This window comes from Acanthochromis polyacanthus, chromosome 13 (genome assembly GCF_021347895.1).
Source record: "Acanthochromis polyacanthus isolate Apoly-LR-REF ecotype Palm Island chromosome 13, KAUST_Apoly_ChrSc, whole genome shotgun sequence".
NCBI lineage: Eukaryota > Metazoa > Chordata > Actinopteri > Pomacentridae > Acanthochromis > Acanthochromis polyacanthus.
In genome coordinates, this window is record NC_067125.1 from 26,007,217 (window position 1) to 26,030,773 (window position 23,557).

Genomic DNA, 23,557 nt, shown 5'->3' on the forward strand with positions numbered 1-23,557 from the left:
TAAATGACACCTCCACCCAATTAATGTACTGCTGCCACTTCTCCGGCTCGTGTAGGGACATCTATATGTCACCCTGTCAGCACAGCAGAGCATGAGGCGCTGATACTCTGTCAGCAAACACTGATCAATGTTCAAACAGTAGAGTGTGTATTTCTGTAGAACTGAGACACTTCACTGATTCCCATCGCTCCCATTCGCTGTAGGGCGCTGACCATTGTTCTCAGGCTGTAAATGCCACACTGGCTAAATACGCTCTGTGTGCTTCACCACTCGATTCAAAGCAGAATGAACATTTACTGAAAATCAATTATCTTATGGTCGCCGTTTCCATCTTTTCTGAATAATTCCCCAAGATCTGTGCATTAAGAGTCTGTGATCCACCCAAGCATAATTAGGCTCTCTTACTTAGAAGGTGAAACTGATTGTTTCACTCACTTGGGGGCAGTGAAAAAAGCTCATCATTACCTTTAGGTTTATTAAATTCAAATCTGCATGAGGGAGAAATGATTAGTCAGTTGATTAACCTATCTAAACGTATACCTCAGTGTAATTCCCAGTGTTACTTTTACTATTTTAGCATTATTTTATTGCTTTTCAAGATTTTAGGCACTGCATTTCTTATGCTATGTCATATTTCCTTTGGGATTGATAAAGTTTTACCTTATCTTACTAGAAAATGAGCTTGCAAATAGTTGAAATACTGATTGAAGCTGCGATAGGAAGCATTTTTGAAGACAAAAAGCTCAAACTAACCTTTAAGCATGCTAAAATGTAAGTGGTTCGAGAGGAAGCTAGACTTCTGTGCTTCCTCTTGGCTCAGTTTTTAGAAAAGCTTTGCCCATAATGGAGGCTCTAAGCCAATCATATGGCTTTTTACTGTTTAGAGAAAATAGTATGAATAGCAAAGGTGTTGAAGGAGTTATGTGGAGGACTTTCTCCCATATGAAACCACAACTGAATGAAGGTTGACTTGTAGCTTTTGCATGTGGTTTGAATGGTCAGAGGGAGGACTGTATATTATATTTTCAAATTCTGGCTGTTTTTAAAGGGTTTTCCCATATTTCACCAGCTTTAATTTTGAGGATTTGCTGCTTTTCTCTGTTTAATATAGCCAATTTTTTTAGGTGTGGAGAAATGAACATGGTACCTCACCATAGGGGCACAGTGGTGGACATTTTTTAGTACTTACATCTCACATTTTAAAGAACAAATGATAAGTGGATGAATAAAGCAAACAACTGTGAGACTAACCGACTATCCTATATTGAATGATCTTGTACCAATGCAACATAATACGAAGTTCATTTTATCAAAATACTGTAAACACATACGAAACTTGCTTTTGGCATCCTTTGATCTTTGTAAAAAAAAAAAAAATAGACCAAACATCACTTAGAACTGCCCAGACAACAACAGAATCTGGGTAAATACACAGCCAGTGATTTATCTCTGTATCTAAGCAGGGCCTCAAGTGCTCAGAATCAGTGTTGGCTGCATAATAATCTTAAAATGCTGCACTTTCACCTTCTAAAACAAAGAATCTAAGCCCTTGTAGCTACCTAGCAGCACTGGCTGCTCTCTGCCCACCATCAATATTAGAGGTTCTTCACTCCTGACAGTAGCTGCAGTCCTTTGGCTGAGCTATTCCTTTTTTGACAGGGGATGCTGTGAATAAGTAAGCCATCATGCTGTGTCTGAATATTCCCACATCTCTTCCTGACATGGAAACAGATTCACTATTGTGCTGGATAATACTTGGAGACATCATTTATATCTCTAAAAAATGATGCAGAATGCTGTTTCACTTAATGTGGTCCAAATGAAACTACATACGGCTTATTCCAGTAATCAAGGCTGCAGTGCCGTGACACACACACACACAGTAAGTCAGGGATAGCATCTGCCACCCCCTGGTACAATCAACAGGAGGATGCAGCTCAAGCAGCTGTTGAGATTTGCCAGATATATAAACTGGAGGCGAAAACTGTGCAGCAAGCAATTTAAAGCCCAAAATGGAATAGGACTAGTATGCCACTCTCAGCTAGCACAAATATCCACCTGCACTTAATGCATCCGTGACATGTACCATTCTGACAGCATACAAAACACGAAGCCGACGGTGAAACAATCTGTCCCTGTGGTGTTTGCGTGCAGCTCTGGCGATCCACCCGGCTCTGGTCTCTGGTACCCACTGCTCGGCTTTCACAGTCGCTTGAGAGCTCACGTACATCCAGTCGTGCCTGGGCCTGTCTGGACTAACAGAACTGGGACATCTCACAGCACCGTGTTGTGCTCTGGAACCTTGACACAACATGGGGCTGATGCAGACGGACAGTGCGGCGACTGCACACACAGAGCGAGCGTGTGATCAAGGGAAGGACATAAATGACCATAAAGCAAAAACAAGTGGAAAAGACAAACAAAGCAAAAAGCAACAAAAACAATTACATATTTGCACGCTTAAACCTTACAATCTTCAATACGCTTGAATAAAGAAAACCTCGTAGAATAGATGTACATTTCTGTTCCAGTGAACATCACGGAAATTAGTCGTGTATGTTTGAATATGCACTGCTTCTTTACACTGTAAGGTACTGACAGTCATTTTCTGAGGTGTTTCTAATATTTCTTTAATTTTACACACATGTAAATATCAAAAATTACTTGTAGTACAACACAACAGTCTCAAAATGCACCACTGGTATCATTAAATAAAGTATGTTCTCTCAAATGACGTGTTTTGCCACCTAATGCAAATGAGATTTTATCAGCATATAAACTGCTTCACTTTTGGCATAAATAAGGCGGGAAAAGCAAAACAGGCCTTCAACAGACTCCAGCCATTTTAATCCATGCCAGCACTAGATTTGTGAGGTTATACAACACAGCTCTTTAAGTCAGAGTAGCATCTCATGTCTGCCTTCTCCCTCCGGACACCGAGCTGAAAACATCAAAACCGAGCCAAGAATGCTGTGCAGCAGCTCAGGTTAATGACCCGTTCCACACTAACTCCTATCTGGCAGCAGTCCCACAACATGAAATGGACCACTCTGGCAGAAACAGAAGCCTCTCATGGCAAAGTTTAGATGCCAGTGCTATGAGCATTTGTGCAAAATGAATTAGAGCAACAATGGAAATGAATCTTGTTGGCACTTGGCAGAATACAAATGGAACTACAGCCAAAGACTGATTTAGATTAAGGGTGGGCAATAAGAGCTCTGCACTCTGGCAGCCAATCACAGCCTGCATGCCAGTCTATCACTGGGTATATTTGAAGAAAAACAGTTGTGGTAAATATGTATTCATCACGAAGTTTAGCAGCGTTCCAGTCATCCTCATTCCAATTTGGCTATGAGCCTCGTGGACATCAGTACAGGCAAACCCATCTGTACCATATCTGACTCCACAGCCTCCTCCTTTTTTATGGGTTGGTCTCCATCAAGCAACAGTCATGATGGCAAAAAAGCATTTAGGGTTGGATGAGGTAACTTACTTATCCAAGCGAGAGATGATTCGTGACTGAAGTAGACAGCTACTGACACTTCATTTCAGTAGCTATAGAGGAAATGAACTAGACACAGATGTTTAGTTCAGTGTAATGGCTCCGAGAGCTTCAAACGTCACAGCCAATGAAACTCCTGAGTGAGTAAAAAACAGCGCTGGTCCTGTACAAGAGGAGATCTGGTGATTAATACTGTGTGTGAAATCTAGATTTTCTTCGGTGTAAGACATTTGTGTCCTCAGTCTACACTCTTCTATTTAACAATTTATTGACATGTCAACATTTGCTACATGCAAACCTATTTGAACTGAGTTGTACGACGTTCATGTTTTTCACGATACACATAAAGAGGAACTTGACCGAAGACTGAACCAAAGGAAGAGAGTTTACAGCTAGTATTTATATGCTTATATAAGATTTAATAAAAACAATAACGACATATCATCCCAATAACATAACAACCAAACAAAAAACACATTTCTGGTGATTTGTAAAGTTTCCTAACTGCATAGTTGTTGACAAAATCTGTCCCCAGACATCCAGAGGGACACACAAAAATTCGTCAAAGTCCTCAAAATCTCCTTTGTGGTAGTTCCTGCTGCAGTTTGTGTCTCCAGGACCACGTCTCACCATGATGACGTTACTACAGACAGACTCGCAAGCTGAAAACAACAATCAGTGACTCAAAGTACCAGAATGCAGATTTAGTAATGTTCAGAAGCTTCAGTTTGGTTCCAAAAAAGGCTGCAGATGCAATTAAGCCTGCAAAGAATTCATGCAAGCAGCTCTGGAAGTGACATGACAGGGTGATATTAAATTGTCACATGTTGCAGCTCTGCTATTTAGTGATCCGAGAGTCTCTGTCATCACCTAGTGGTCAAATACAGCCACAGAGAGCTTCTATCTGACAAGAGGAATCTAAAGCACGACAAAGGACAAGTAGGAAAGTACAACAAAAAGGCTTTCTTTCAACCCAAGATTTTTTTTTTTAATCCAACAACATTCACAGCATTCAGCAGTCTAACTTATTAATAGCGAACCCTGAAAACAGACGTTAATCTTCTGGAGCTCAGCTGGCTCTACACTGTAAATTAGCTATTTAACATATTCCAGTCACAATTTCCTTGTTCACATGATATGCACCTTAACTAAATACCTGTCGTCTCTTGGCAATAGCAAATGTTCAAACTAATTACATCTTGCCCTGCCTGCTCTGTGTGACCAAATTATGCACAAACAATCCTAATTTGTTACAACAGGCAGAGGACAAAACTGGCATCCCAGCATCCAAGTGTGATGATACAAGTCATCGCAGCATTTAGTTATAATTAAAAGACATAACGCGAGTTAAACTACATAGTATTGCCTTTGGCAGACATAGACACACATGGGAATATCCTTGGGGAACAGAATGACAATAGGGAACCCAAGGCTTCCTCATAAAAACAACTCATGAAATTTTTAGAAAAGGAGTCTGGCTCTCGCCACTGTGGCAGACAGAACTGAAAAGTACTGATGTTTCCAGTCTCAAGTCATCAATTGATGTCTCTTTAACTTTCCATCTGCGATGCATCAACACATTAGTGTAGGGGTTACAAAGTAGCCCGTCCAAACCCCCCAGAGTTCAAACACAACACACTGTAATATTAATGTCGCTAAAGAACAAACAACCCTGGGAGAATATGAAATCCTGTGCTGCTAGCAGAGCTTTGTCTCGGAGCATTTTAAATTCATGAGAACGATATTTAGCTACCAGAAAGCCTCCTGTCAGCCGCAGGGAAAAGAAATATGTCATACTGTAGGTGTTCTCCAGAGTTACTGAAAAACACACCAAAATGATTTCCCACCTGTCAAACCCAAACAGAAGGAAAAATATCAGGAGGCCCATCCTCCTTAAAAGTTTGCTTTGATTTGTCAAAAGTCAGAATGTAAATTCTACCTACACAGAGATTGTGTTCTTGCTGCAGCCATAGTAAAACATGACAGAGCATTTTGTTGTGAGGACCCAACATTTGGAGCAGAACGTTAAGAACATAGAGATCATGTAAAAGTTGCAAATGGTGGACAATAACAGAGCATTCATTATATCCATCAGACAGATGTTGGGCTTACTGTTGAATCAAACTGTTCTCCCAAAATATGTCATGACATTAATGAACATCAGAGATCAAAAAGTGTTTGAGCATTGCTCTTAAGTAGGTGCATTAAATAGAAAATTACTAACAAACATGAAGACTATGTTTTTTTATTGCTGCAACAGAGTCTGCACCAAAGGTCTGGACCCTTTAGGCACCTGTGCATTTATCTGATTTCTTTAGGGAATGAAGATTTAATATTAATTTACTGATTTGACTATCACAGCAAAGCAGAAGCCACAAGTCATTCGGCTCAGCTCTATTATTTTTCCTTCCACTTCCTCTCCTTGTAATGCCCACTTCTCTGCCCAGGTCCTTATACAACAGCCTATAGAAGAACAGATTGATAATGTCTCCTCCTTCCTCTTTTACGCCTTCTTTCCTTGAATCACTCATCCCTCATAAGTCTGTGAAGTGGGCGTCCTCGCTGTTAGGCAAGCCGCCACTTCTCGTCTGGTGTCTATCAACCCATCTGTCATTTTTCCTCCAATGACACCACTTCTTCTCTTTACGAAAAGACGGGACGAAGGTGGTTAAACCTTGATGCTACGATAGTGCGAACCTTAACACGGACACGCTGAAAATAAAGCTGCTGGATGATGACACTAGGAGCTCCAGTTTAAATGATTCAGCAACCGGCTAACTGCAATAATGCGAGGCAGAGGGCTAAGTACTGTACGTTCAACTCTTATTAACATCTCCGCTCAGCTGCGACTGCCTGAGTGATCGGTGGATTTTTTTAGTGGTTTTCTCAAGCTGAGCTCATCAGGCAACTTATTTCTAGAGGAAAACTGAAACTTGGGTAATGCATAATATTTAAAAAAAAGCAGCAGCATATTTAACAAAAAGTGATAACGGAGTCTGACCTTTGATTTCTTGACGCTGTTCATGATGTTGCCCAGATCCTCCATATCAACCACTGAGCCTGATTTTTCTCATCTGACGGGCTGGACTCCTCTTCATCACTGCTGGATTCTATCAGTTCCTCCTGAAACAAGAAAAAAATAAATAAATCAAATCTCCCCCAAGAAAGTGGTTAAATAAAGCTTTTAACAGTGGAAAATGTTACTGACTCTCCAAAGCACAGAGACTCACATATGTTCCAACCAATAACAATTAAAAACTTGTCAAGGGTGTCGACGTGCAATGCATTTAATTGACATTGTAATTGTCCTCTTGGGTTTCCTAATTAAATGAGAAAACAACATGCATGTTTGGGGTGTATTCGGAAGATTTATTGTCCATGTTGATTCTTTTGCCCACATGTGTGCAGCAGCAGGAATACAAAAAGCATGAGTGGAGCAGTGGGACGATAAATCACCATGATGGTCCCCTCGCCACGGTTCTCGGCTCCTCTTGGTTCCGGCTGAATGTCACCTCTGCTGAGCGTTGCAGACAGAGGGGAGGAAGTCTCAGCTAGAGTTGGCTTCGAGGTGCCCGCTACCATGACAACTGATCATCTGTGTGTGCCGTGATGCATATGAAAACTATTCGTGTGTGTGTGTGTGTAGACAAAATGTTGTCGTCTTGTGAAATGTGTCATTTCAGAGGCCGGTGGAAGGAAAAAAGAAAAAAGGGGCATTTTCATGATAGACAGCATAAACTGAAATTACAAATTTAACAGAAGCTATGCAGCACATTTTGGAATGCCATGCTACCCTTGAAACTACACAACAACATCACTGCTGCTAAATAAGGACTCGATAAACTGAGAGTAACACTCCGGACACTTTTAAAGGCCTTATCTGATTAAAATCACATCGTTGGATGAGTACAACCTCAAGCCATTTGCTCAACCGGTCTGACTGCTGCAGACTCCTGTGATAAGAACTTCCTAGATAACTAAAGTGCCCTTGCAGTGTCTATAAACACCATCATGAGCTAGAAGACATTTTGCTAACCAGACATTGGCTGGACACAATCTCCTTCTTGTATTTACAAATTATTTTGGCCTGTTTTGTATTATTTAACTGCATTGTATTTAGGGTTACCAGAACAAATCTGGAGGATATTTAACAGTGCAGAAGTAATGACTGATGACAAATTAGATGATGCTTAGACGAAAGCCCATTGGCACTGATTCTTCAAGTCTCTGAACTCTAATGGAGCTATGAGACACCATTTTTCCAAAAGATAATATATGAAATGTATTAATCCCACAGGATAGTCCCTCATTTGTTGTGCTGACGATGCTGGAGAACGCTGCCTCACTCATCGGTTGAAAATCTCCCATCAGTGTCCCATCAGGACAGAAATGCTTGTTTAAAGGATTAAGGAGATCACTCAGAACAACGCTGTATTGATTTTTTGTAACGCTTCCTTCTAAGGAAACAAATGAACCCAAACATGGCAGAAAAATGCTCCTGGATCAACAAAACCACCAGATCCCCTCACCGTGGGAGTCAAGGGTTCAAGGTTTTTCTTTTAATCAGTCCCTCCAGGAATACACGATGTTGCGATCGCGCAAATTCACGCGAAATCAACCAGTCTCCGCAAATTTTGCGCGGCCGTGCAATTTTGTCCAATCACCGCAACTTTCCCGCAATTTTGGCCCGCCTCCCATGAGTTCCATCAATCATAGCAGCTCCCAGCGCAAACGTAATTCACGTACGTCACCGAATTCACTTCCTGTTTATGGTTTGAAGATGCAGACATGTGCGATACTAATGTCTCTCATTTACCAACAAAAATTACTGCTGAAGACCGTGATAAACAATTAATTCACTGATGTTCTTCACCAAAGCGGAGCTAAACTGTTTTACACCCGTGCAATACTGTGGTGGAATACAAAAAAGAAAAAAAATCATCGATTGAAAAAAAAAAACACGAAACATATTAGAACGGCTGAAATGCTCAGACAACGGACCACATAAATCACCATGATGGAAACTGTTGCATCCAGATCGGTTAGAGCACTGAAAGAATGAAGGTAAATTAGATTAATTATTCCATCTAAGAACACGGCAGAGTTATGTGACGATCGGCGTGTGTGAATCCTTCCTCTGTTACCAACATCACTCAAAAATGGACTCGGGGATTTGAACGAAGTTTTCAGGGTCGGTCAGAAATGACACAAGGACCAAATGATTAGACTTCAGCAGTGATGCGGCTTAAAGTTTGGATCCACGGATTTGTTAAGGATTTCATATTGAAGTAGTGGCACGGCATCCGATAGCGGCACGGTAACCATGGCAACAAGTGAACGCTACTTCAGCGGCCTGCTGACGATCACATGATTGTGATCCTACAACAAATCTACCACTGTGGACGTATCGGAAATCATACAAGGAACAACTGATTAAATTGTGGGGGTGTCTCTGAGTCCCATCAATTCCAGTTGCCAGCTACATATTTAGGTCACGCGATTCGGTATGTACACATGCAGAACACACACCTGTCTTGGTGGAGGACTGCGCTCTCTCAGTGCTGTTCTTGTTAGTTGACGTGACAAGCCGTGAGCGTGTGTGTGAACATGTGTGTGCCAGGATGTGAAATTAACTTTTTAAGCCACTGACAGATATGTCCGAATATGATTCATTCAATAGTAAATTATCATTTTGTGCCTTAAATCTACCAACCACGTCATATTAAACCAGTAACTGGCTACTGCTAATGTCCCACCGTGGTGTGCCAGCTTTTGTGGAAATGGGTTGGAACGTTAAATCATTTCGGAATGATTAGTGTCAATTACAGTGTTGAAACATGTTCTACAAATTGGAAAAAATGCAGCTTTTTAGCAGTTGTCACTGTCTCCCGCAATTTCATCACAACAAATAAGCTTAAAACATCGCAACTTTTATCGCAATTTTTTAGAAAAGCTGCCGCGAATTCAGGCATTTTCCCCCGCAACAATCACGAAAAACTGTCATCCATCTGTATGTACTGGAAAACATCAAAATATATGATGAATTAATCAAAAGGTCTTGTACAGTCCCAAATGAACATCACTGTGTGTGTCTGTTTTGAACTGTATTCTGACTAAGAAGCCACTCAGACTGGGTTATGCAAATCTCTGATAAAGCATAAGTTCAAATGCTAGATTTTAGAATCTAATGATAACATGTTTTAGGCACTTCCTATTGGATAATTAACACTATTTTGCCAAAATTCCGAATCATTGCAACAGCGACTGACAACTCACTTCCATTTTAGAGTACAGCCTGTCATAGGAAACTACATACAAACCGAGAGAACAGGCTTCATGTGCAGTACTAAATATACCGACTTCTGACCTTCTGTCGTCCATCTTTCTGTCTTCTAACAGAGTTAACAGGCAGCGAACAACAAGCTGTCGCTGTGAGAGCGAGCCAAACATGTCATCATGCCTCTCATGAATGATGCAAGCAGCTCTCGGCTCATTCGGTGCCAGAGACATACAACAAATCCATGTTTCATTACACCTGTGATAATAGCAGCTATGACTCTATGATACTGAAATTCAGCAGTTAATATAAGTAGATCGGCAATGTCTAATTAATCAACTGAGATACGATGACAGGCTATAAATATCTGACCTGATAACAAGATTCATTACTGCTCAGTTGCAATTAGAAATGCCACAGTGAGGTCTAAAGTCCACTTTCTGTCATTACCTCAGAGCTGTTATTCTGTGCAGCAGCTCTCTCCTCCTCCTGTTTTTCTTTCTTCTTGTTCTTGCAGGAGCCTCCGGTCTTGCAGTTTCCACTGCAGCTCTTCTTCTCCCCTCTGGCCAGAGCCTGCAGCCGGTTCACAAACTTGACCTTCCAGGCCTGAAAGTCCGCCTGGACGCTGCCGTTACGGCTCTTCACCACATTGCAGTCGCCCTCTCCCCTGGTCATGATTCGCTTCCCGCTCAGCATCCACAGCCACTTGTCCACATTTTTACCCACCTGGAGAAGGATGAAGAAAAGCAATTTTTAAAAATAATTCTCTGATTTGGTGCTGGTTATTTAAAGCGGAACAAGTTGGAAGATATTTCCCTCAACCTTGCAGCTTTGGATGTTCTTTCAATACCCAATTGCAAAGCCTATTATCATTATTTAACTTAATATGGAAACCATTTCTTACCGTGTTATAGTGGCCAACGTAGACAGAGTTTCCAAGACCGAACACCGCGTATCTGAGGCCTTTGAGGTAGGTCTTCCCATATCTGAAGTCAGTGGATGCCTCTTCCAGCCACTTGCAGAACCACTCAGCGTTCTCGGTGGGTTGTCCATCAGTGTAGGTGGCCACAAGGAACACGCAGACCGACTTACTGACGCACTGAACAGACGGAACGACAAGAGACAAACAGTTCAACAATAACAGGATAAAGCTGGAGGTGTAGGGGGTCTTGCTCCAAGTCATCTTCTTGGTTACTGTAAAGAACAATAATAAACATCTATGCTAAAGCTACAATATGCAGGAATGCAGATTTTAAAAGCAAACAGCCCGACTCCCTCCATTCAGGAATTCCTACTTTTCCACACAAACAAACACGCCTGAATACAGCTGGAGGACTAATCTGCAACAGAGTGCCGCTTCTGCTGTCGAAAAACACACAAAGAAGCTTCAAAGCCAGTATGGACAAATATAAGATCAATACCATTAAAAACTACTTGCTCAAACCAAAGCTACAATGCAGACACATGTAAACTCACTTAATGCAAATGGACCAGGATCAATTCCATAAAGAGGCTCTAACATAAATGGACATGTGGTATCTTTAGCAGTGTACGATGTTGCAGGTTCAGGAGCTACTGTAAAATGTGTCTGCTGTTGTTATTGTGCTATCTGCAGCTAGTGCTAGCAATGCCAGCCTTATGGAAGACTGTGTAATGAGTGAAGATAGGCAGATATGTAGTTTAACCATCCAGCTACCTCATGCCGAGCAAATGCAGGCATTAGACAGGATTTTCGTAGCACATCAATGGCTACAGATTACAGATTTTTCCTTAATTTATCGATTCTTCTCAGACGTTGAGTGAGTTTCAACAATTCCATCCATCTGCTGTACCCGACCTCTCCTGCAGAGAGCCGTGGGGGACTGGAGCCCATCCCAGCCGACACGGAGCAAAGGGCAGAGGACGCCCAGGACAAGCGGACTGACTGATATGGCTTTTTAAGGGCCAGTACTGATGTGTCTGAAATGCCAAACAGCTCTTCTTCCCTGACGGCTGACCAGAGCACTAAGGATCAGCTGCACGCTGAGAGCGAGTGGTGCGTGCAGTCAAACCTCCCATGGAGGATTTTCTATCACTAAAAACTGGATCATTGTCCTGTTGAAGAAAAAGCCGTTTTCTTCCTGCTGTGTGCCGGCCAACCGTCCTCCTATTCATCTCTCAGCGCGGTGCTATTTTCATCAGTGTTATTCCTTTTATTTTGTGGGCACCAGCGCAGCAAAATGAAAGGCAAACACTGATGAAAATAATCCATCTTTCTTCAGCTGAGCAGGATTAGTGTAACGCATTTGTCCTGTTTGTTTGCCGTCTGAAGAATCAAACCGATGAAAAACGAAGGAAAGCTACACAACTTGAGCCTCACTGTATTGTTTGTTGTCGGGCCTTCAAAATAAAACAGCAACGATTTATTTTGCTTTGATTAATTCTGTTCCAATTAAGAGCTGCCTCGTGTTGCCAGGTCTTACGTGCTCGCAGCTTGAGATTTAATTAACACTCTAGAGAAACTTCTTAGCTCAGTGTATGCGGCGTGTTTATCCTCTTTACAGAGCTGCAACAATTACCAGATGCATTAATGAGCCGCTTCGTTTATACAGAGGTTAGAGCGGCTCTCGGGCTGGCAGGACTTCAGGTACTTGTCTGAAGACATCCTCGAACTGAGAGTCGTTTCTGCATGTACAGAATTGTTCAGCATCTTCTCTTTGGAGTAAACGTACCTCATCTGCAAGTTGGTCATCGGGATCGTAGTCTTTCATGTCAATCGCTTCAGCTGGTATTCCCAAAGTCTTCACCTCCTCTGACAGCTCGTGTGCGAAGCCCTGAACAAACGAAGAGTAAAAGCTGAAGCTTATCAGACACTGTAGAGTGGTCATTTTAGCATGTAAGAGCTGCCAGTCTGGTTAGCTTCAACTGCAGTTTATGTTTAAAGTTTTTGCTACACACAGTTGTGGTTTCCTGGTTCTAACTGTACTTCAGGTGTTCCACATGTTTGTATCAGTCTGCTACACAAACAGTCACACTGCAGCTCAAATCAAACACAGAAAAACACACAGGGCCCCCCGTGGATGTTTCTGAAAGGCTGACTGTGACTCTGCACTTTTCACAGGTTGCAGCAGCTGGTTGCAGATTGGACTGTAGCGCCGAGTCACTGATTATTCCTGAGCTGTGTCGAGCCCAGAGAACAAATGCAGCGCAGGGTTTCCGGAGAATTCTGAATTTCTCACTGTGTTGGTGGGAAAACAAGTATACATTTCTATTAAAAGTAAAGAAAAATAATAATGTCTTTATGTTCATTATGATCAAGTCTTTACAAATTCCAGAACTATTTATTATGGAAACAATCAATTATTAATAAAAAATGACTGCATATCACTAAAATATCAACTAAATAACCATCCAAATGTAATAACAACCACCTTCTAATTAGCTAAACAATAATAAAATGAGCTTATTCAAAAAATGTTTTGATTGTGTTCTTTTTATTAAATTGAGATAATCATGACAGCTATTTCTTTTTTGGAAATATATCAACTTTTATATGTAAAAACACAAATTGTATCTGTGTCCAAGAAATCACTTTCAACTAACCTACCCATTACAAAAACACCTGTCAAAGAAGTGTGATAATTCCAGATCACATGACCTGCTCCACGTGATGTCATTTCCTCCTAAAGAAAAGACTGACAAGACTCCAAGGTTTTCGAAGTTATTTAATATAAAGTAGTGTGTGATTCAAGGGTAGATTTATTGCATATCAGCAGTTGTACTACAACATCTTTATAAACAACTTTCAATTTCAATTTTACTGAATTCTATATATAATATTTTAGAAGAATCTTTCTCTAAAAATACCATGTGACGTTTGGTTACAGGCGATCATGTTGATTTTAGACCTGAAAACAGCAAAAATGTCAACTGTGATACAAAAAGTACCGCAATTATATATTAACCCATTTCTATTTTGTTCTATTCACATTATGCAGAGCACCGTGTCCCCCCGCAACTGCTGTGTATTCCTGATTTTCATATAATATTAGAACATCATTACAGTTTAACTTTACAGTAAATAAGACACGTACCTTTGCTGTTCCAGTTTGTGAGCCATAGAAGATTTTAACCCCTGACACATGAACCTCAGCGTCTCTGTCAGAGCTGTTGTTGTTCTTCTGTTCAGCTTTGCTGACCCACGAGGCGGCATCTTTAGAGAAGCTTTTCTACATGTATACAGAAGCAAACAATTCATGCTACAAAAAACATACAATCAGTGTTGCTGCAGGTGAAGCTTCCTATAATTTGCACCATGAAGGAAGAGTTTTAGAGGAAGCAACATTCTGAGAAAGACTAACAGGACAACAGTCTGAGATGAGACACAGATTTATCAGAGATGACTCACGTTTTTCAGAGTCATCTTCAGGGAGAACCAGACCCCAAACAGCAGGGCGGCAGCTGAGTACACGTACAGCCTGTTGTGCCATACCGACATGAGATAGTTCTCACTGGGACTGTGGACATCTTGGGAGGCTGCAGGGAGAAAAGAGTTCTCTCTTATGAATCATAAACACAAGGCAGGGATCCCAAATCAGAACCAAGTAGCAACACAATTAAAGCCGGAACTAAAGCTACCTGCAGCAAACAGAGACGGATTAGTGGCTAGCAATACATGCTAACAGATAACGCTACTTAACCTTAGCTAAAACATCACGTAAAATTCGTTTCCGGTTCTGTTAAATATCTAAATAAACTCACCTCTACTGTCCGAGCTGCACACCCTGTCTGTGAAAACCAAAACAGTTACGAACAAACTTAGCATCGCTGCAAACTGTAGTAGCTAAATTAAAATACACAACCCTCAGCAGCGAATGCTGGCCGCAACCATTGTTGTTTTGACGACAGGGACGCTGGGAAATGTAGTTCTTTTGTGCGGTTGGCGTGACCGACTTTCAAAGCAACAGTAGTCAACAGTAGTTCTTCTTCCGCAACAACAGTTTATGGTACATGTTTATTACTTAATGTCTAAATAATTTCAGCTTTACTGTCCAGAAAGTTCATCAGAATATTTAATATGATATTGACACTTCTTTTCTCTGTAAAGTCATGAAATTATTTATAATATAATTACACAACATTAAATTAAAATACAGTCTTAATTTTATAACCATTAATAAAATATACTGCATTGGTTAGTGGTAAAAACTGTTGTGTCAACTGCTTGCGTCAGCTTGGCTCTTGTCTCACACACTGTCCCCCTGTGGCCACAAACAGGAACTGCAACAACAAATATGTAAAGTCACCGTCAATGCAGACGTGACAGCGTGTTTCCGTTTCCGGTGAATATTTTCAAATTAGAGAGACCCAATGAATCACGAGACACCAACAAAAAAATGATAAATTTTGTAATATAACGAGCATTCGCGAGCATTAAAAGCGTTTAGACACACAGCTCTTCTAAAACTAACGTCCATTCACATACAACAGCATGCTAACCCTTCTGCTTACAATTTTCAAAATAGTTTACAGTTAATGACTAATTGGTAGCACATTAAAATGCATACAAAGCAGACAACTAGTAATCCTAAACCACTGCTAAGTAACAAAACAACGGGATTCAACCCCAAACTAAGGTTATCTCAAGCAAATAAAAGGAGGTGTGTGGCTGGAGACACACTCTAGTTAGCAATGCTACAACCGTTAGCTAGAACTTTCCGCACAGTTTATGAAAACCAGAGTAATTGACATCAAACTCGCCATTGTTGCAAATGGTGGAAGCTGATTGAAAATGTAATGACAGATACAGACACGTAGTGGGTGTTTGCTGCCATCCGGTGGCCACAAAGCGGAACTGCAGGATCAAATTAGTAAAATTTGCGTCAATGTCCACGGCAGTATACTAGCACTTCCGCTTAATATTTTCAAAATATATTTTACGACTGGAGACTAGGGACCGATGATCTGAATGATTGCAAAGAAGATAGATGACAGCTAATCGTAACTTAGCACCACGTAACAAGGGAAAAGCATTTAAAACCAACTTTAAACACCAGCAGCAGATAAAAAAAAAGTGACCTTCTAGCAATATATTCTAACTACTCAGCTAAAACGCAACGTAAGCTTAGTGCTCCGTTCTAAAGCAAGGACACACTTGATGAAAAATAAATTACGGTAAAATGTCCATTCAAGCAGTAGCAGCCATGTTAAAGTACAATATTACCAAAAACAAGCATCGTTAGCAAGTATCGCTAGCTCGCAATACATGCAAGCTAGCGATACCTGCTAACAAAAGGTAGCTAAATCACAACCTAAAAATGTGTTAAATACTTTAAACAAGGTCACCTTTAGTATGTGTCCGAGAAGCAGGACTTGTAATCAGCCAAATAATTATCATCAAGTTCGACACTGCTGCAAAAGGTAGTAGTGACATTAAATTACAAAAATCTGATGAACAGGTATTGATTTACAGTACCTGTTCATCAGATTTTTGTATCTGGGCTGTAAAGTTTGTTCTCAGTTCAGCCTACATGACTGCAAACGCAATGCTTATATGAAGTTACAATATTATGACAAATAAGACGTTTAAGTTTATTTTTTAATTCACACTTACTACTTCACACTTGTAGCATTCGTTTGCTGGGACGGGCAAATATGAAGGTATTTCAGGTGCAAAATGTTTGAGCACCTGTAACATCGAATTTGTAGTTGTGTACACTGAATTTGTATGTGTATCAGCAAATCTGATTTCCCACACTCTATGAGTTGTGTACTTGTAAAATAATTTCTTGTATGTGTCGATTTTTTTTCTTCCCACAAATACAACACAAAAATACACATTCACAAACTCGTAATTACAGGTGCACAAATCACATTTACAGGTGCACAAATCATATTTACAGGTGCACAAATCCTTCTCTACAAGTCACATATTTCAACACTGACACGCTCACATTTTGCACCTATTGTTGCAGCACACTACACTTGTGCACCTGTATTGTACGAAGTGTAGTTGAAGTAAAAATTTGAATATGTGCAAATCTGAATGTGAACTTGTGAAATAATTTACGACGAAAATAGCTGTGTCCTCTAACACACGAACACAAATTGCTACATACAGGTGCTCAAACATTTTGCACCTGAAATACCTTCATACGGGCAGTCTGAAATTCGTCAAATTAGCGTCATTGTAAACCTATAACATGCTAACATTTCCGTTTGATAGTTTCAAAATATAGTTTACAGTTAGTTAAATCACATTAATCTGCTGGAAGCTGAGAAAATGTCCAACATAACATAAATATCAGCAGTGTTAGCGTTAATAATGTATATCTTACTGCCAAATGCTGTTTACTTTCAACCTTACCTCAAAGAAAAGTCAATAATCCAATTTATAATCGCATTTAGATCCTCTAATTTCACTCCACTGGCATAAAGCCAGACAGAATATAAACAGTTTCACTTAAAATATCAAAAACAAAATGTTTAACGACTTCTTGTTAACATTATCCAGTTACAAAAGTGGCAAAGAAGGCAGAAAAAGGCAATAAATCATTTGATTACTTCTCAAATTGAAGCTTTATAAGTTGTGTGATTACCCACCAGTGATGTAAATGCTATTTAATGTTAAGCTAAAAAAAATCTCTATGTAATTATTTTGACTGTAATAATGTTTTAAAATAGCCATAAGTTCCTAAAGTACTGAAATCGACGGAAGGAAAAAAAAAAGAACACACGAGCGGAACTGTTGTTTGAGGTCGATGTTTGACACCGGACACTTATAGAAAACACACTCGGATGGCATCGACGGCGCCGTAGTCTGGCAGCAAATTTTTCTTATCTATAGTATTTTGGACACAGTTTTTGTGTCTTATTAAACTCAAAGATGTCGATATTTACACCCACGAACCAGATCCGGCTGACGAACGTGGCGGTGGTTCGGATGAAGAAAGGAGGGAAACGTTTCGAAATCGCCTGTTACAAAAATAAAGTTATGAGCTGGAGATCAGGAGCGTGAGTAACATTTAACGACAACGCCCTTAGTGTTTTATTGAGCTTTGATAGATTAATGCTCAACACGTTGTTTATTACATGTTAAGTCTACTATTCTGTCAGCTTATTACCTCACAGAGCCGCAGCTAAAAAAAGCTAAAACTAGCAAGAAACAGACGAACCTAAATGTTCCAAACTTTGTTTTTTCCTCCAGAGAGAAAGACCTGGATGAAGTCCTGCAGACACACTCTGTCTTCGTTAATGTCTCCAAAGGTCAGGTGGCCAAGAAGGATGATTTGACCAAAGCTTTTGGGACAGATGATCTGACAGAAATCTGTAAACAGGTAATATAAAGAACAACTTCCTGTTTGAATATCTGGTCAGCTGAGACCTAGACAAGGTACACTTTGATTTATTGTGCTTTTAACTGCTGTCTCTATTTATTTACGTTTGTTGTTTGACACAGCTTTTTAAAAATAATTATTATTCTTGCACATCTCAGGTTGTTTGCACCATTTATTAATTAAATTCGCAAATTATTAGGTGAATAACTCATCCGATCTTGCACACTGTAAATATTTTTATTATCTAAAATTATTTGGATTTGGCACACTTACTGTCATTCTCAGTTTTGTTGCTTTTAGTGTTTCCTGTAATGCACCAAATCACCATGTCGAAAACCTACATGTTAGTAAATCTGATTCTGATTCTTTGAAAGATTTTAGCCAAAGGAGAGCTCCAAGTGTCAGACAAGGAGAGGCAGAGTCAGCTGGAGACGATGTTCAGGGACATTGCGACTATTGTGGCAGAGAAGTGTGTGAACCCCGACACCAAGAGGCCGTACACGGTCAGCCTGATCGAGAGGGCCATGAAGGACATCCACTACTCCGTCAAGGCCAACAAGAGCACCAAGCAGCAGGTGAGGAAACACAAAGCATTGTTTTTCTTACGCACAATATATCCAGAGATGTATTTGTGTATTGAGTTGCCGTATTTCTCATTTTGTCCTGTCGAAATGTGTATAAATGTGGTCAAATGTGCTTAATGACTGAAATATCTACTAATATATTTTGTTTGGTGCAACAGGCGGGAAAAACGGATTGTGAAATAAATTATTCAGTCTGTTGGAAACAACAACAGAGTTTAGCCAAGAAAACTGGATCCTTCCTGCATTTGATTTGTGGTGTTCAAAGTACAAAATATATGTATTTCATTTGTAACATTAGCTTCTCTTACCAGCTGTAAAGACATTTTTTTACAGCTTCTGTAGAGCTTCTGTAGAAAAAAAAACAAAATTGATTAAGTTGATTTGAAAAACTTGCAAAATTAAACACAGATAAACAACAAGGTACAGCTACATGATATCTTCCTGCTGTAAACAAACTCCAACATCTGTCATATAAGCTATCAACCTGTAGCTGCATACATTTTGAAACTAGCTGATCTCCTCCATGTTTGCTGTCATATTATCCTGCCGTGACGTCTTTATATGTCGTATCACCCTGAAGTCTCTGAAGTGGTTTTTTAACGCAACACTGGAGGTTTTAAGGTGTGAAAATCGAGATCTGTGGTGTTGTTCCCAGGCTCTGGAGGTGATCCGGCAGCTGAAGGAGACGATGGAGATCCAGAGAGCCCACATGAGGCTGCGGCTGGTGCTGCCAGCCAAAGAGGGCAAGAGGCTGAAGGAGAAGCTGAAGCCGCTGCTGCAGGTGGTGGAGAGCGAAGACTTTGACGAGGAGCTGGAAATGGTGAGGAGTGGTTAAGGTTTAGATACATTCAACTACACATCAAGCCTGCGGATCTGTGCAGTTCAGCTAAAAGCTTTAAAACGGACCATTTTGTTTGTAAAATCCAGTGCCTACCTTCACTTTCTCAGCCTTCAGTCATCTAAAATCCTCATTCTAACAGTATTAACCTCTCTTTTTGTTCTCTATATCTGCTTCTGTTCGCCCTCAGGTGTGTCTGGTGGATCCCGGCTGCTTCAGGGAGATCGATGAGCTGATCCGCTGTGAGACTAAAGGCCGAGGCTCTCTGGAGGTGCTGAGTCTGAAGGATGTGGAGGAGGGAGATGAGAAGCTATAGTCACCAGTCAGTCAATACTCTGCACCTTGTCCACACTAACACGCTTCACCGGGACACACCTGTAAAAGACTCTATTCATGCTCTGATTCAAAAAGCGTTCAAATTGTTTAAAGGATTAATCTGACAAAAAACGGGAGTGGAATATATTTTTGAAAATAAGTTTTATCGTGTATACTTAAACTTAAAGATCAGGAAACGTGTGTGATCTGTTTCCTCTTTTATTTATTCCATTTTTTTAAGTGCGACAGTTAGCAGAACCTTTGGAAAATGTTCTTTCTGCGTTCCATCAGCTTGTGTGTGCCGTGCTGTCGTTCCCAGCATCCCAATATTATGGAGAATCACTTTAACCAAATAATTTATATTTTGTTGTAATGTATGCATTTGCTTTGTGACAAATAAATATTAAATATTACCGAAAATCTGTACTTATCCATGTTTGTTCTGTTTTTCCTGATATACACGGAACTCCAAGGCCAAAAAGAAACTGTTAATAATTCGAATATCACAATTTTTACCGTGTTCACAAAGGGCTGCAGTACAGTATTTGAAATTATTACTCTAGTATTAAAATTACAAATGAAATGTTGGGTATAGCCTCAAAAAAACTTGTATAGTTTTCATCACAAACTGAGTAACAGAGAGGTGTCGATCAAAAACTATTTTGAAAACTGTTTTTATTTGCAAAACTATGACAGGAATCACACAAAACTACAACATCCAGGTGGTATGACTGCAGAAAAATGATACCAAAAAATTCACAATCACATAATTAGGAGAAATGTTTTGTTGCTCAAATTGATTTGAGGCTTTTAGGTAAAAAGAAAAAACAAAATGTGGGAAATGTATTGCAACAAGTGTCATTTCTTTTAGGAAGTTTGACAAAAATCTAGAAAGAAAAACTGATGTTTTTCCGTTACAGAACGACCTCGAAGTGTCTGAAGTGCTTCACACTTACTGTCCCATGGAATATCTGCAAAACATTGATCTGCAAACAGAATTCTTAAAAATCCAGCTTCACATCTCCTATGTGTATAACTTACTATCAATAGATACTCAAAAGGCAGCACCTGCTTCCTTTTCATCATGCACCCTTTTAATTTGTTTTAACGAAAAATTAAAAGATTACGCTTCAAAGTTATTCCTCACCTTATTACCTCCTACAGTGTTCTACAGTGTAGTTAATTAGAGCCACTATAGTGCATGATTAAAGTCAAATAACTCTTGTAAACAAGTGTTATTAATCATTTTAGATAATTTATTCCACAGCATCCTTTCATGCAGAAAATTTGTAAGATTGCATTACTCTAATGTAGGGCAATGTATTTGTGCAGTACGGCTATAGAAATGATTGTAGATTCATCATCATTCACATTTAAGACATTACAAGGTGTTGAAATTATCAGACGGTTGTAAGTCTTCAGTCTGTGTTAATATGAGCAGAATCGGTTCAAAATTGCATCCAGTAGAGCCGAGCAGACGCTGAGAAGTATCATTTTACAGTAATTTTAAATAGTGGCAACAAGAAATGCAATGTTTGTTAATTTCACTTGAAATGCAACAAAACACAGCAAAAGAAGATGCAAATTCAAAGTGCTACCCGCATCCCTATTAGTAAAACTAGTCACAGGAAACACTGGAGCGTCTGCACTTTCTAATGTTAAGTTCACTCTTAGTTAAACCAGTGGATCATTACTCAACACGTGCAGCTTCAACTGTTAAATCTACCCACAGCCGTTTCACATGTCAGTGATTTTCCAGTTTAAACACACACACACACACACACACACACACACACACACACACACACACACACACACACACACACATTCTGTTAAATATTACATCCCGGTCCTCTCAGATTGGCTGTGATCTGCGTTCGTACTGGCTGCTGGTGAACGTAGTCCTGTTGATCCTGCTCAGGGGGTGATTAGCCTCCTCGTCCACGTTCGGATACCTGCTGTCTTCATGTGGCTCTGCCTGGTTCTCAGTAGTCGGGCATCTGGTGGTGAGAAACACTCCACCGACCAGCATCAACCCAAAGGAGATCCATCCAAGGTACAGAGCAGGGCCCCAGTCTCTCCTCAGCAGCACAGCCCCCTCCAGTGGCTGGCTGGTGTGATGGCATGTCCAGGCTGTGGGAACCAGCAGCAGGATCCCAGACAAAACAAAGAGCGCACCAGAAAACACTTTGACCTGGCCACGTTTAGGGAACCATATCAAGCCTGCTGCTGCAATCAACGTAGCGAAGGCTCCAGCTCCGATGGCCGCCATGATGAGGGCCCTCCACGTCCGAAAACTTCCAGAAAGAGACATGAGAGACTGATAGAAGGAGCAGTGCAGGCTGCCATCGTGGTTTAAATCCCAGTGATCCCATTCCAGCCACACCCCGTCCCAGTAGGCAGGCAGAGAAGCCGTGGTGTTGTTCAGAGTGCCGCTCACCTTCCACAGGGCCAGGCAGCGAGTCAGGATGGCACACAGCCACCCGGCGAAGGCCACACCGAGGGCAGCGAGCTCCAGCTGCCGATTCATGGCTCCGGCCTGCCTCGTCCTCCTCTTCACTGCAAGCCGGGCTGCCTAACCAGAAACAGCTGGCAGTGGAGCGCCGAGGGGTGGGGTGTTATTTTAACGTGTGTGTGCATGTGAGGCAGAGACAATTCATGAGTGTGTGTGTGTGTTAGTGCCTGTCTGCTTTGCATGTCTGTTCAGAAAGGGTAAACCAGTTCTTTGGTATTCCTGAAAAGAAGGCACGGCCGGGCTTCAGCTGGGTGGAGGAGGGAAATCCCTCTGTTTGCTCTGCCATGGTTTCAAAACAATCCCTCTCTCCCAGTTTCTCGACTGAGGGGAAAAACAAAGCTTCCACTGTCCTCTGATTTGTCAGCTACTGGGCCACATTTCCGAGAGGAAGCTGATATCAGGATTTGTTCTTCCCCCAAGAGGAGAATCCATTTGTGGAGTTACTGACAGCAGAACAGTGACTCAGATTACACTTGATGACTCTGCTGTCTTTATTTTGAATTCTAAGACACTAATCACAAAGCACAAGCTTTTCACATGGCAAAAAATCACTAAAATTGTGACTAAAACAGGATTAATGTAATGTTCCACTGCATAAAGACACATGCACATTAAACTACAAACCAACTGACTTTCTTTGTGAAAGGAGTTGGCAACACATTCATTCTTCACAAAACTGAGGAAATTAAAATGGACTTCAGCTATGTGAAATGTGAGGTATCAGTGATGTAAAACTGTATCAGACAGAAAAGAAATATGCTTCTTCATATATAGGGATCTAATAATGCTATTGCAAATACTCTGAAAGACCATGAAAATTAACTAAGGAATTTTACTGATACTTAAAATAACTGTATTGTAAATGGTATATAATTCAACAGCACACCTTTACAGTCCTTTCATACACTATATTGCCAAAAGCATTGGCTCACCCATCCAAATAATCAGAATCATGTGTTCCAATCATGGGCATGCAGACTGCTTTTACAAACATTAGTGAAAGAATGGCTCGCTCTCAGGAGCTCGGTGGATTCCAGCGTGGAACTGTGATAGGATGCCACCTGTGTAACAAATCCAGTGGTGACATTTCCTCGCTCCTAAATATTCCACAGTCAACTGTCAGCTGTATTATAAGAAAGTGGAAGTGTGTGGGAACGACAGCAACTCAGCCACCAAGTGGTTGGCCACGTAAACTGATGGAGCGTGGTCAG

The 23,557-nt window shown here is 40.7% G+C and overlaps 3 protein-coding genes across 3 annotated transcripts in view; 1 reads left to right on the forward strand and 2 right to left on the reverse strand.

The window, feature by feature from the left end:
- Positions 1-14,778, reverse strand: part of tyw1 (tRNA-yW synthesizing protein 1 homolog (S. cerevisiae)) — a 68,143-nt gene extending 53,365 nt beyond the window's left edge. Inside the window, 8 exon segments of the mRNA XM_022204164.2 lie at positions 6,504-6,565; positions 6,568-6,625; positions 10,230-10,505; positions 10,684-10,878; positions 12,491-12,592; positions 13,853-13,987; positions 14,167-14,294; positions 14,520-14,778. Of these exon segments, the coding sequence (XP_022059856.2) occupies positions 6,504-6,565; positions 6,568-6,625; positions 10,230-10,505; positions 10,684-10,878; positions 12,491-12,592; positions 13,853-13,987; positions 14,167-14,294; positions 14,520-14,583 (1,020 nt within the window). The 5' untranslated portion in view covers positions 14,584-14,778.
- Positions 14,779-17,524: 2,746 nt separating this feature from the next.
- On the forward strand, positions 17,525-20,257 carry sbds (SBDS ribosome maturation factor). Its single transcript, XM_022204214.2, has 5 exons — positions 17,525-17,771; positions 17,965-18,094; positions 18,469-18,669; positions 19,334-19,498; positions 19,707-20,257. Exons 1-5 carry the CDS (start codon positions 17,644-17,646, stop codon positions 19,830-19,832), a joined length of 750 nt encoding a protein of 249 aa, XP_022059906.2. The 5' UTR covers positions 17,525-17,643; the 3' UTR covers positions 19,833-20,257.
- A 232-nt stretch (positions 20,258-20,489) lies between these two features.
- The window catches only part of LOC110957920 (uncharacterized), a 28,261-nt gene continuing 25,193 nt past the window's right edge, over positions 20,490-23,557 (reverse strand). The window contains exon 3 of the mRNA XM_051958264.1: positions 20,490-22,406. Within this exon, the coding sequence (XP_051814224.1) occupies positions 21,687-22,406 (720 nt within the window). The 3' untranslated portion in view covers positions 20,490-21,686. The remainder of the gene's footprint in view (positions 22,407-23,557) is intronic.

Coding starts and splice junctions, on each gene's coding strand:
- sbds (XM_022204214.2), top strand. CDS start 17,644: ATGTCGATATTTACACCCACGAACCAGATCCGGCTGACGAACGTGGCG. Junction 18,095..18,468: donor TGACAGAAATCTGTAAACAG/GTAATATAAAGA, acceptor ATTCTTTGAAAG/ATTTTAGCCAAAGGAGAGCT. Junction 19,499..19,706: donor TTGACGAGGAGCTGGAAATG/GTGAGGAGTGGT, acceptor GTTCGCCCTCAG/GTGTGTCTGGTGGATCCCGG.